The 12687-nt window shown below is 41.0% G+C and overlaps 3 protein-coding genes across 4 annotated transcripts in view; all 3 read left to right on the forward strand.

The window, feature by feature from the left end:
• Positions 1–2792, forward strand: part of LOC146644516 (acylamino-acid-releasing enzyme-like) — an 11204-nt gene extending 8412 nt beyond the window's left edge. For both annotated transcript variants that reach the window (XM_085394217.1, XM_085394216.1), the window contains 6 exons: positions 53–133; positions 724–812; positions 1086–1276; positions 1839–1941; positions 2030–2136; positions 2252–2792. In XM_085394217.1, the coding sequence (XP_085250343.1) occupies positions 53–133; positions 724–812; positions 1086–1276; positions 1839–1941; positions 2030–2136; positions 2252–2357 (677 nt within the window). In that variant the 3' untranslated portion in view covers positions 2358–2792. The remainder of the gene's footprint in view (positions 1–52; positions 134–723; positions 813–1085; positions 1277–1838; positions 1942–2029; positions 2137–2251) is intronic.
• A 347-nt stretch (positions 2793–3139) lies between these two features.
• tlr9 (toll-like receptor 9) lies at positions 3140–8631 on the forward strand. Its single transcript, XM_085394420.1, has 3 exons — positions 3140–3194; positions 3889–6897; positions 6993–8631. Exons 1-3 carry the CDS (start codon positions 3174–3176, stop codon positions 7197–7199), a joined length of 3237 nt encoding a protein of 1078 aa, XP_085250546.1. The 5' UTR covers positions 3140–3173; the 3' UTR covers positions 7200–8631.
• Positions 8632–10556: 1925 nt separating this feature from the next.
• LOC146644518 (ERC protein 2) overlaps positions 10557–12687 on the forward strand; it is a 169770-nt gene continuing 167639 nt past the window's right edge. Inside the window, exon 1 of the mRNA XM_085393471.1 lies at positions 10557–11674. Within this exon, the coding sequence (XP_085249597.1) occupies positions 10811–11674 (864 nt within the window). The 5' untranslated portion in view covers positions 10557–10810. The remainder of the gene's footprint in view (positions 11675–12687) is intronic.

Consider the following 12687-nt stretch of genomic DNA (forward strand, 5'->3'; position numbering starts at 1 on the left):
TCAAACACTCAGGCAATAGTTTTTAACACAAACTCAATATTTATCTCACTAGGTGGCCCTCACTCAGTGATAGTGGCTGAGTGGGGTCTTTCCGTTGCTGTGCTGTGCAAAATGGGCTTTGCTGTATTACTGGGTAAGTTCTTATAAGAATGTGAAGTAACTAGACCTGCTAAGAGAACAGTCGTCCCTAAATTACTTTAATTTAGACTATGAAAACATGAATGATTCTCTTTCTCTTTAATATTTGGACTGGGGCTTGGAACAGCAAATTCAGGGTTTTTCCTGGCTCAAAATGGGCACTTGTGGGGTGACTACACATGTAGCCATAATTGGTCACCATGTATATAAGGCAAAACATATGCATTAATGTACTTAACACAAGTCTAAGCAGTTGCCTCTTAATTTAGAGAATTTGATAAACCAAAAGTGATTTCATATGTTTATATTAAACTTAGTTCTGGTGATATATTTATAGATGGAAGGCCTCTTTGGTTGGCAATATAGTTTTTTCTATATTAGAAAAGTCTGTAATCTGGATTTTGTGTCCAGTCATTTCTGTAGTACTTCCACTTGCTACAAACAAAAATATCCAGCACTAATGGTTTTATTATTGCAAGATTAAAAAAATAACCATGTCACTTTACCATGTTACATTATTTACATATCACAGTTATTGTCAGTACATGGATATCCCAATACCCCTAGTGTGCTTTATACTTTCAGTGAACTATCGTGGCTCCATTGGATACGGCCAGGACAATATCCTCTCACTGCTGGGCAATGTTGGCAGCCAGGATGTCAAAGATGTTCAAGTAAGTGTCCATAACTCTCACAATATTTTTCATGTCATGGTTTTGAATATCTGTACATGCATCCAGTTGTTTGCTGCATGGTGATAGCTTTGTTTACATGACTGAGTTAATTGGTTTCGATATTTAGTGTTTGCGATACATTCTGTTTAAAGCTCATAACACCAGTTCAGTTTTCCCTCCTTTTGCCTTCTTCTCTCCTCCTACTTTTATTTTTGCTTGGTCCATGTGTCTTTGAAATGTTTTACATTTGTTCTCTGCTTTTGTCGCCACCAGTTTGCAGTTGAAAGTGTGCTGAAAAGTAACGACCTCGACGTGCAGAAAGTGGCAGTTTGTGGAGGCTCTCACGGGGGTTTCCTGGCCTGTCATCTGATCGGACAGTACCCAGAATTCTACAAGGCTTGTGTGGCTCGCAACCCTGTTATCAACTTGGCCTCCATGATTGGCAGCACAGACATACCAGACTGGTAGGTCTTGTCATGCATATTCTCACACTTTTGCCCACATTTGTTTATGCATATTTTTAGGGAACTCATACGCAACCGCATAACTGTGGCATTTTAGCAGCGACACTCCTTCTATTCAGTTACCACAGCTGGAAGTAAGAATGGGCAATAAAGCCAAAGACATTGAAAAATTACTGGGGACTGATCCTGTAATTGTAAATCCAATTAAATAAAAGTGCACTTATAGCAAATCTAATATCCTTTAACATATTGCAAACATGGAGCAAGAAAAAAAAGGGGGATCAGTATGTTTTCAAAGATCTCTCATATTAGTGTCACATGAAAATGCCAACAGCTTACATTACACTACTCTAACACAACAGAGGAAGTACTTTTGAACTTCCAGATCGGACATTTTTCACATCATGCCAAGATTAAAAATGAACATTAACAAAATATCGTTACAATTTATAGCTTGTAATGATATCAGCTCGGAGGGAAGTGTTCAAAATGTACACAAATACAAGAGGAACAGAAAATGGCGCAGTCAAGCAGTCAATTTGTGTTCCTTTTTTTTCTGCAGGTGCATGGTTGAGGCTGGCTATAACTACAGTACAGACTGTCTGCCTGACCCTGCTGTTTGGGAGCAGATGCTGAATAAGTCCCCTATTAGGCATGTTGCACAGGTATAACCTTGAAAATCTCTTGGGTTTGTGGATATGTCTTTGTAAGTGTTGTTGGACAATGAAGCATGAAAGGTGTTTTCTGATCTAGGTAAAGACGCCGGTACTGCTGACCATAGGAGAAGATGACAAGCGTGTACCTAACAAGCAAGGAGTCGAATATTACAAAGCACTCAAAGCAAAGCAGGTTCCAGTTCGGTAAGCGGCGTCCTGAGTAACGTGTTTTATTGCTTATGCCTGATATAGACGGGATAACTGGAGTCTTATTTTTGTCTGTTGTTCATTCAGCAATGCTCTGGTTTGTGTTGCTTAGGTTACTGTGGTACCCAGGGAACAACCACTCTCTTTCCAAGGTGGATGCTGAATCAGATGGCTTTATGAATATCGCTCTGTGGATAATTCAACACCTGAGTCTGTGATAATACATTTCAGATAAAAACACCGTATAGTGATTACGTTGCTGTTGCTGCCATGAAAGGATAGAATGACACTTTGTGTAAGGGATGTTACGTTCCTGTTTCAAGGACAGTGTGAAGTTCAAACTTAAGCCAAAGCATTAAAAGTGCTCTCCCACCAGAAGGCACTTTGTCTAAACTCTGCTTTACTTGTAATCTTTCTGTGGGTGTGGTGGTTTCCACTGGATGTCCAGTAAGTTTTAACAAAACACTTTTGATTGACAAACATTTTATTGATTGTTATTACTTTATGTAATCTTTACAATCCGTAAAGTCAAGGGCTTTACATCGTGTTGCTTTTGTTAAAGTCAAATCACTTTAGGCAACTTATTTCATATTCAGTCTTTTTAAATCGTGCCGTTTTGATTTCATTCACCTAATAAAGTAATTGTGAACTCACTGTGGTGTTTGAATTTTTACATGTTACTGATTGAGAGCATTCCTGAAACTAGTACTGAAATCGAATGTCATTTCTTTTTTTTAACAGAAGTTCTAGCTACTTGAGGAAGTCTTTCAATTTTTTTTCCCACCAATAGGAAACCCCCTATGAAGTGATAAAATGTGGCTATTGAATTGAGAAGTGATTGTCATGGGACAAATATTCTTTTGTGAAGTTTTTTTTTTTTTTGGGGGGGGTTATCTCCCTTGTGAGTTTAAGAGGTCACATGGTTTGCATCAGACTGCTTTATACCTGACCACTTGCTTTCACTTCTGCATAATGAAAACTGCTTCTTGTGTGAGCACAGTCATCCTCTTATAACCTGTGCTCTTACGAGCACGATGCATACTTCACGCGCTGTGGTAAGTGACTTTTCATTATATTCTGTTTGAAAGTCATATTTCATTTTAGGAAGTCTGAACTCGCAGTGTAAACATTTACGTACATGTAAACCACCTGATAAGGCTCTATTAGATTTACGGTACTGTGTGTAAGTCTTGAGCCACCTCTTATTTTTTAAAAGCGCGCTTGTACGAGTCAATCTTTTTTCTCTCACTCTGAACTCTCTTAGACAAGCTTTCTTGTCATTTCAGTGATTTTCAGCCCAGTTCTTGTGTGATCTGGCATACCTCAGCCTTTTCTCCCTGCTTTCCTAACTAAAGAATGGCTACTTGACACCCCCATATTTCTAAAGGGTATGACTTTCAGACACTGTACCACTTCTTCTTTTGTCCAGTTCCTTTAAATGTTTTAAGGACACACAGGGATAGGTCAGTTTTTTTACTTAATGGCTCTCAGAGAATCACCTCGTTGATGCAAAAATACTATTTTATACGCGTTTTCTTTGCCATGAAATTGGTTCTTTGTTAAGTTGTCAGTTATGAATCTGTTATTTCATTGTCCTTGGAAGCAAAATGTAAAGAAATGAGGGGTTGTCCAAGACTTTTGCACTGTACTGTAGGATGCAGGTGGTGTTAATATTTTATTATGTATATTATATGGTATCCTCAAACTTGTTGTAAGCAACTGAATTTAATTTTGTTGACTTTTTTTCAGGCTCTGGTAAAAAATATCCTCATCCTAAGCCAGCTTTTTCCACTGGTGAAGACCATAAATACAAAATTTTTACCATGTGACACCAATCTGAATGAAACTAAAGTTGACTGCAGTGACAGACCACTCAAGCATGTCCCCTTCATTAAGGCTACATCTGTAGCTTACATAGATTTAAGCCGGACTAAGATAAACCGAGTATGGCCGCATGCTTTCACAGGTGTCCCAAATCTGCATACTCTAAAGTTATCGGGCAACTGTCAGCCGGGCAGTCCGAGAGCTCTGGAAGACAGGTCTTGCAGAGTGAAAATCTCCAGGTATGCTTTCAAGCCCCTACTAACACTGAAACATCTGGATTTGTCAGGAAACAGTCTTGCCTACATACCATGGTTACCAGCGAGCCTGGAAGTTCTTCATCTAGAGAACAACCAGATCTTCAACATTATCTACCCTCTAAACACTCCACATCTCGAAAAGCTCTTCCTCAGCAAGAACTGCTTTTATGCAAACCCGTGCAACCAGTCCTTTTACATCAGTGAAAAGGTTTTCCAAGAGCTCCCCAAACTGAAAAACCTCACATTAGGGTATAATAATTTGACAGCTATCCCTAAAGGACTGCCACTCTCACTGGAGAGTCTGGATTTAAGAGAGAATACAATCACAGAAGTCTTAGAAAAAGCATTTTTCAAAATGACTGCCCTGGAGGACTTAAATTTGGAGTGGAATTGCCAACGTTGTGACCATGCTGCAAGGCCCTGCTTTCCATGCCCACATAATCAGTCTCTAAAGCTACATTCAAACTCCTTTTATTCTGAAAACAGCTCCATTACCATCCTAAGTTTGAGGGGAAACTCTCTGAAAACATTTCCAAAGGACCTTTTCAGACCATTGAAGAAACTGAAAATATTGGACCTCTCTGACAACCTCCTGGCACATGCTATGCAAAATGGGACCTTCTTTAAAGAGCTAACAGGGGTCAAGTGGCTGAGCCTTATCTATAACTATGAACCACTGAAGACTTTTCCAGAACTTAATCTTTCCCCATATTTTAACAACATGTCTGATCTGCAATATCTTCTTCTGAGTGGCAACTTTTTCCTAAAATTTTCTGGTGAAAGCGTTGAAGTCCTCTCCAAGTTAAAAAGTCTAAGAGTTATAGAGCTGAGAATGAATTTCATTAACACTTTTAATATGACATTTGTCAAACAGTTACCCTCTCTAACTTCTGTTGACCTCTCCCAGAACATGCTTAATTTCCTTGAGTGCAGCTCAATTTCACGACCTGGGACTGTGGATGTAAACCTGTATGCAGGCTCTCTTCATAATCAACCTCTCACTCTAATGGATAGAGACGTCACATCTAGAAACAGTGTATGGGAAACAGACCCATTAAATGCTTTGGAAATGTTAGAAGACAGTGTGACAAATATCCCAACACTATTGGGCTTCCAGCACCGAGCAGATGTTCTGGACAAAAGATTTCCAGTAATTACATCACTGTGGGACTTGAGAAATTTTCATTGCAAAAATAAGCTGACATTTGACCTGTCTCAGAATGATATCGTGTACCTTAACAAACATGTGGTTTCAGGCATGGAGAATGCCGTTTGTTTAGACCTTTCCTTCAATTACATGAACCAGGCACTGAGGGGTGGGGTGTTTGAAGGTATGACACATTTAGAGTTTCTTAATTTGTCTTACAATAGGCTTGATCTTTATTATAACGATGCTTTCAGGGAACTTAATTCATCTCTGAAGATATTAGATATCAGTAACAATGACTTTCATTTCAATATGAGGGGCATGGGCCATCGTTTTGAGTTCCTTGAAAATTTGAATCAATTGGAAGCTCTAAGTCTGGCAAACAATGCTATTGGGATGCGAATCAACCAAAGGCTGATCTGCAATTCTTTGAAGTACTTTGACTTCTCTGGAAATCACCTGAACATCATGTGGGACTCTGACAACAACAAGTACACTAATTTCTTCCAGAACCTGACAAATCTAACCTACCTGGACATCTCCAACAACCATTTAAAATCGCTCTCATCTGAAGTGCTGAGTAACCTCCCAAGTAGCCTTAGGGCTCTCATCGTCAGCAGCAATTCTCTAAACTATTTCCCATGGCTAAACATCTCTGCACTTACCAGTTTACATTACCTGAACCTGAATCACAACTTCCTTTACAAACTGCCAAATTATGCAGTAATATTTGGAGTCAATTTTACCTTCCTGGACCTCAGTCACAATCGGCTCAGTTATATTCCTGAAGATTTCTTTAATAACGCAAAGTCCCTAAAACATTTGTATCTCAGTCACAATCAGATCAAAGAGTTGAACCGGGAGCATCTTCCTGTCCTCTTTAAAAATGGCACTCGCCTTGAGAATCTCACCCTGCATGCCAACCCCTTCAAATGTGACTGCAATACCTCCTGGCTTGCTGACTTCTTGAGTACTACACCGGTACACATTCCTTATCTGACCACAGATGTACGGTGTGAATTCCCAGAGTCTCAGCAGGGTGAGAGCATACTGTCCATGGACCAGCGTTCTTGCCAGGACATATATGGTAGTGTAGCCTTTGTTGCCTGTTCATTTATGACTCTGGTGTTTACTGTTCTTCCTTTACTGAAGCACCTCTACGGCTGGGATATGTGGTATTGCCTGCAAGTGCTCTGGGCTGGACACAAAGGCTACTCCCAGATAGCTGGGACCGATTCGCATTATCAATATGATGCCTTTGTGGTGTTTGACACCAGTAACCAGGCTGTGAGGGACTGGGTTTACAACGAGTTAACTGTCAATCTGGAGAACTCTGGTCACAGGAGGTTTTGTCTATGCTTAGAAGAAAGGGACTGGATTCCTGGGCTGTCATGTATAGAGAATCTTCATAATGCAGTATACAGGAGTGTGAAAACCATTTTTGTGCTGTCCAGAGGTGTTAACGGAAATGTGAATGGTGTGATCCGCCAGGCCTTCTTCATGGTTCAACAGAGGCTTCTGGATGAGAAGGTAAAGTCGTAAAATCAGCCTGTATAGTTTCACAAATTTTGTGGCTGTAACTTAACCCACAATCCTAAAATTATCCCTAATTCTGTCTCGAAAAGGTGGACGTAGCTGTGCTGGTTCTGATGGATAAGATTTTTCCCAAACTGAAGTACCTTCAGCTGAGAAAACGATTGTGCAGAAAGTCTGTGTTGTCATGGCCGCATCACCCATGTGCTCAACCCCTTTTCTGGAATCAAATGAGAATGGCGTTGTCATCAGATAACCTCAAATTTTATGACAACAACATGAGTGAAAGTTTTATATAACCTACTTTTACATGCTAGCAGAGACAATCATGATTTCAAAGATCTTCCTCCTTCATATTGCTAAATATTAACAAACTTGACCTTCCATTAACATGCTGTCACATACATTTGGTTGGTGTTATAATTTTATTAACTCTTCCATATATATGTTATACATATTGTTCTTATTCCTCTGTTGGTTTCTCTGGGACGTCATTTGTTGTTATTGTTATTATGATCATTTGGATGTATTAGCTTAAATTTTCTTGATTTGTTTTATTTTCCTTTGCCGAATCCAGTGGTTTACAACACCTGTATTTGTATTTGCAGAAAATAATATCAGCTTTCCTTTCCGTTATATTTTGTCAGACGGAAGAACTTTTGATTGCGTTTATTTAGCATCTTAACCTGTAATTTACCCATTTTATTATATGTACTTTGCTCCACACGCTTAAAGTCATTCATTACTTTTTATGCAATCACGATGCGGGGGCGACACAATCCCATGGCATATCTGCTATAGGCTTGCGTGAATGCACACACTTTGGTGTACTGCTTATCAAATATAATATTTGTCTTCAGAGCACATTCACGTTTGGGTTGCAACATTAACTAAAGCAACGATATAAGAGAGCTTGACTTGATTTCCCTTGAGTGGCTTGATTTCATAAATACCAGCAACACTGAGCACTCCGCCGTCTACAGAATTTTACTTCTCTTCCGTTAAGTTAAGGGAGGAAATGAAACCAGCACTTGTTGCAGGTTACAGATCACTAAGGACTTCATTATCACCTACTTAAATGATCTATTTTTTCTGTTTGTTTAATGAGAAAACAAAATCATGTCATGTTTTCATCGTCTCTGTACTCTAGCTTGGCGGGATCTCTTTTCTGAGACCGAACCAGGACCAAATACAGTTATAGTTACTCACTGTAATTTCTGGTTTATGGTCTGTTGAATGCAAAATAGGATCGTGCCGAACAGCTGCACTTCCCCGATACACTCCAGAGAGCTCCTAACTGCACTGTCACAAGTCACCACATTTGTATTCCAGAATAGCCCGGTTTTACCCAATCACATGGTGTGATCTTAAATTATGTCTCTACATCTACTTCAAGCAAACTCACTTTTGTCTGTGTGGGCTCTTTTGTTTAAAAAACCCAACAATATTAAGTTCCAGCTGCTGTGTAGTAAAGGGAATTTCAGAGCTTTGGCTTTGCGTAATACCTTCCAAGTACCATTCCCAATTCATGATTCATAGGTATATGAAAAACAGGAAACCACCCAATCATGGCTCTTCGCGCTGCCCCACCACGGCTCTTCGTCGCGCACGCGCCAGCTGGGAGAGCGCGCCCACGCGGACCCGATGGCAGTACAGGTCATGAGCTGAGCTGCTGAGATCATGGAGCCTGCGCCGAGGTCGGACAGGGTACTGATGGGACTTTACAGTGATGGAGAGGTACCTGTACGGTAAGCTCGGGCAAACATTTGGGTGCGCACCTGGACTTTGTGGAATTATTAAAAAATAAATAATTCCAACATGAAAACATTATTTCAACAAATTAAACTGTGTGCTTTTAGTTTTAGCGGCAGATTAATTATTATGTAAGGTACGAGTCCGAACTCATGTAGCCGTGTGCATACGAGCAAGAAACTAATCCGTCATGCGGTGGTCATAGTAGAATTATGCTCCGTCTCTGTCGAGGCTGCCCAATCACATGCACAGCGACAGTTTTACTCGTGCCACGCATGGAATACGGTTAGGTCTGCTCGGTAGTTTTTCCATTGAGGTGGCAGGATGTTGAGCTCCAGGAAAAGCCTTCCAAAGGACTGTAAATTATCATCCGGAACAACCGATCTATGCCGTTGCAGTTTGGGCGGTGATTCGACTTTTCTCTTCGCAGCAACAGCTGGCTGCAAACTGAGAAGTAAGTGCAGCGGCTTGTGGACCGAAATGAAGTGAGGCGTTGTCTACTTTATTTCAGAATTCCGCTCTTCCTTCATCTGTCCTTTCTCATTCTGCCGCTATGGTTTGACGTGGGAGCGTGCAGCGGCGTAAACTTGGCGCGTCTCCATGAATATGGACCAGTGACTTGTGATACCTCCATCTTAATGCGAATAATGCAAAAGGGCAAAGCTTATAATAGTAGCTTACCAAGCTACCTTGAGTAGAATTTAGAATTGTTTAGAGCCTGTTTGTAATTTTATTATAATATCTAATTAATAGAATAACAATATTTACTAATTATTGGCCACATTCCTCCACTGATATACCAGAAGTACACACAAATGGGTACCACTGAAGGTTCATGACGCTAACTTCATTGTCTCCACAGTGGATAAGGGATTGACAGCTATGTTATGACTGACAAGAACACTTAGCCAATCGCTCAGTTGAATCCTGTGTAGTGAGTCCCAGCACCCAATCCTCATGGATTAGAGGAGGGATTATGATGTGGATTTGCCTCTGCAGATTTGCAGACAGGCCCCCATTGTGGACTAGGATGATGCTGGGGTGCACTTACTTTGATATGGATATAGTCTTAACATGTACTACGGTGTCTATTTCTCTCCAGTTTTAGCTGGAGCCTAAGGTACAGGTATGTTGACAGCCTAGCAAAGCATAATGACAAATTTGCAATTGCACCTGAGGGACAGTTGGTAAAAATTGTTGCAATTTCCTATGTTCACTGCAGATTACACAATTTTGTTTTCCCTGCAGGTTAGAATCCCAGCACTTTGCAATAACTAGAGTTAGTGCTGTCCATGGTGCTGAAATGGTCATACTGGTCCATCTTCCTTTTTTTTTAATATCCTTTCACCATCTACTGCGGTGACTGAGACTGTGGGAGGTTTTCTAAATATAATGAGCGAGAGTGTAGAAGTAGCCTGTAGTATACTGCACCACTAATGTGCAGTCTGCTTAGAGACATTTCTTTCCTGTCCTCACATTGTCACTCTCCCCTAATAAGGAAGAGCGAGGATTAGGGAGTACTTTAGCAATTGTAAGTCAAGTTGTAAAGCACTTTGGTCCGAACTCTTTTCCTGAAGGAGCACACTAATCCTGTACCTTTGTGTAAAAGGTTCTCTGGGGAATTAAATGTTTAATTTCTTTAAAATGTTCATTAAATAATTACCACAAACCATGAATTACATCAGCCTGGCTGTGACCAGAAGTACAGTTGACAGTATTGTTTGTTATATAGGTGTTGCTTCTAATGCTTGGTGTTGATTAGGTAGTTCTTGATTTAAATCATTGGTGTAATTTTATTTAGGTTGTACAGCTGCTTGTGTTGATGCAACCTTTAACTGCCAAATCAAATTGGTTTTAAATGATTTGTCTCACTTTCACCTTTTTAGAATCCATGATGTCCTGCACTGTAGCTGAAATTACAAGACCACTGACCTGTGTGTCTGGGAGACCTGCTGCCAACAGTGACTGCTGCTTTCCTCAAATAGGACTAAATAAAAGTCAGCCTCAAGCCCTAAACAATCAGTCATGGACAGGTGAAAACTGAGAGGCCAGTACGTGGCCTTTACTTACTCTGTTATCCACAAAGGACATGAGCATATTCTCAGCTTTAACAGTTTCTTTTCAGATGTTGTATTTTGCCATGTAAAAAAAAAAGAAGATGCCTTTAAATATTAGAGCCAAGCCCACACAGAGCAAGCTTTCTGCTGCTGCAAAAGGTAGTGGGCACACCGATGGCAACTCATCTCATTCACGTTTCTCAAGGTCCCCTAAACACGGGAAAGGCAAACAGGCTGTAAGCTCAGCACCAGGGGCCCGTTCAGGGTTAGAACCAGGCTCTGTGTCAGGAGGTGTGCCTGCAACACCATCTAAACTGACTGGGGGACAAGGGTCAGTGTCAAGGCCAGGTTCAAAAATCAAAGCTGAGCCAGAAGCAGGCAAAGGGTCAACGCGTGGTTCAGCGACAGCACCAGGGGGTAAAACCTTGTCTATGGAGAATATTCAGTCTTTGAGTGCTGCATATGCCACATCAGGTACTATGTATCCCAGTGAGCGGGAGTCCTTGGAACCCTCTGGTGGGTACCCCAAAGGCACCATGACACTAGGTAGAAGTACCAGCCGCTCCTCCTACACTGGCCGGACGACAGCTACCGGAAGCAGCCCAAACATCACATCTTCTGGGATGCATCACTTGTCAGATCCTTGTGGAGACCAGAGTTTTCTTTCTGGAGGGACTTCTAGTTTACGGCGGCAGTCTGGAAGACTCACACAGATAATGAATTCGACTGGACGTGGAGAGGTTTCCACATTTGATCTCCATTCTCAGCTGAGGGATCTGCAGAGAGAGAACAACAACCTGCGAAGAGAACTGGAAGGAGGTAGGGATGGAAGGACAGGCCCCAGCATGAACAGCGTCAACTTTTGGAGCCCAGATGTAAAGAGAGAAAAGGGCGTGAGGCGAGAGGAGGGAGCGAGGAGCTCCATTGTGAAAGACCAGCACAGGACAAACCAAGAAGATTTGCAGGTGAGCTTGTTTCAAAAATAGCTGCATAAATAAAACAGACATTTTCTCCACTAAACACAACACTGCGATACTATTACTTCACATTTAAGGTTCTCAGTGTAACACCCATAAAACTGTTGCTGTTATTGATGGTGAACGTCTGTCAGTCTTGCTTGTGGCTAGTGTTAGCACTTGCCAAATCAGCAATGAGACATACATGACGCAGGTCTACACTGACGTGTTGGCTAATTGCCCCTGCCTTCCATCGCCCACAGCTCGTACTGCAGAAAGCAATTTTTACTTAAATCTTTGGTTTGTACTGTTACATGATTCAGTATTGGCTAAATTCAACACTGTTTAACATATTATATAAGCTTGGGTCATATTAGCTGCTGAAGTCATTTGGCAAGATAGGAAACTAGCATTTTATAATTTGTTAGCTGTAATGCAGGGGTGTCAAACTCAAATCCTAAGTGGGCTGGATCGCTAAATGTCAGGCCAGGTCAGATTTGACCCTTTGTCAGGTCATTTAGCTGTAACGTTAGCAGGGTGACAAGCACAGGTTAGCCAGCTAGCTTTAACTTAACTGCATGAATCTGTAATGCTAAGTTTGTAGCATGACCTTATTTAAGCCACAAAACCAGACAGGGGTCCCATGAATTAAATGCCATGCCTCAGTCACATCCTCTTTTGGCCAAGGTTACTCGAGCTTTCTTATTAGGTAATCATTTAACACTGGCTGACCTGCTAACATGGATTAATTACTAGCTATGTTACAGTGGTCCAAAATCTCGCTGACAGAGGTGACTCAGAAAGTCTGGTAAGGTTGTATGTTTGAAATGAAGTTACAAACTGTTCAGACATTGGCATTAAAAAGCATTAAAAAGTCAGTCAACAGAAGCCTGCAAATATCTGTTACAGTAAATGCTGCATTTTTGATTTTACTGAGGTCTTAGTTCTTTAAAATGACACTCTTTAAAAAAGCCTGAATGGAGTGTCTGCTCGCACACTCCATTCAGGCTCTTTGTGCTGAC

The sequence above is a fragment of the Rhamphochromis longiceps genome, linkage group LG20 (genome assembly GCF_057381845.1).
Source record: "Rhamphochromis longiceps isolate RC_006_pf linkage group LG20, R_longiceps_female_GT1.1, whole genome shotgun sequence".
Taxonomy (NCBI): domain Eukaryota; kingdom Metazoa; phylum Chordata; class Actinopteri; order Cichliformes; family Cichlidae; genus Rhamphochromis; species Rhamphochromis longiceps.

Coding starts and splice junctions, on each gene's coding strand:
- tlr9 (XM_085394420.1), top strand. CDS start 3,174: ATGCATACTTCACGCGCTGTG. Junction 3,195..3,888: donor TGCATACTTCACGCGCTGTG/GTAAGTGACTTT, acceptor ACTTTTTTTCAG/GCTCTGGTAAAAAATATCCT. Junction 6,898..6,992: donor AGAGGCTTCTGGATGAGAAG/GTAAAGTCGTAA, acceptor TGTCTCGAAAAG/GTGGACGTAGCTGTGCTGGT.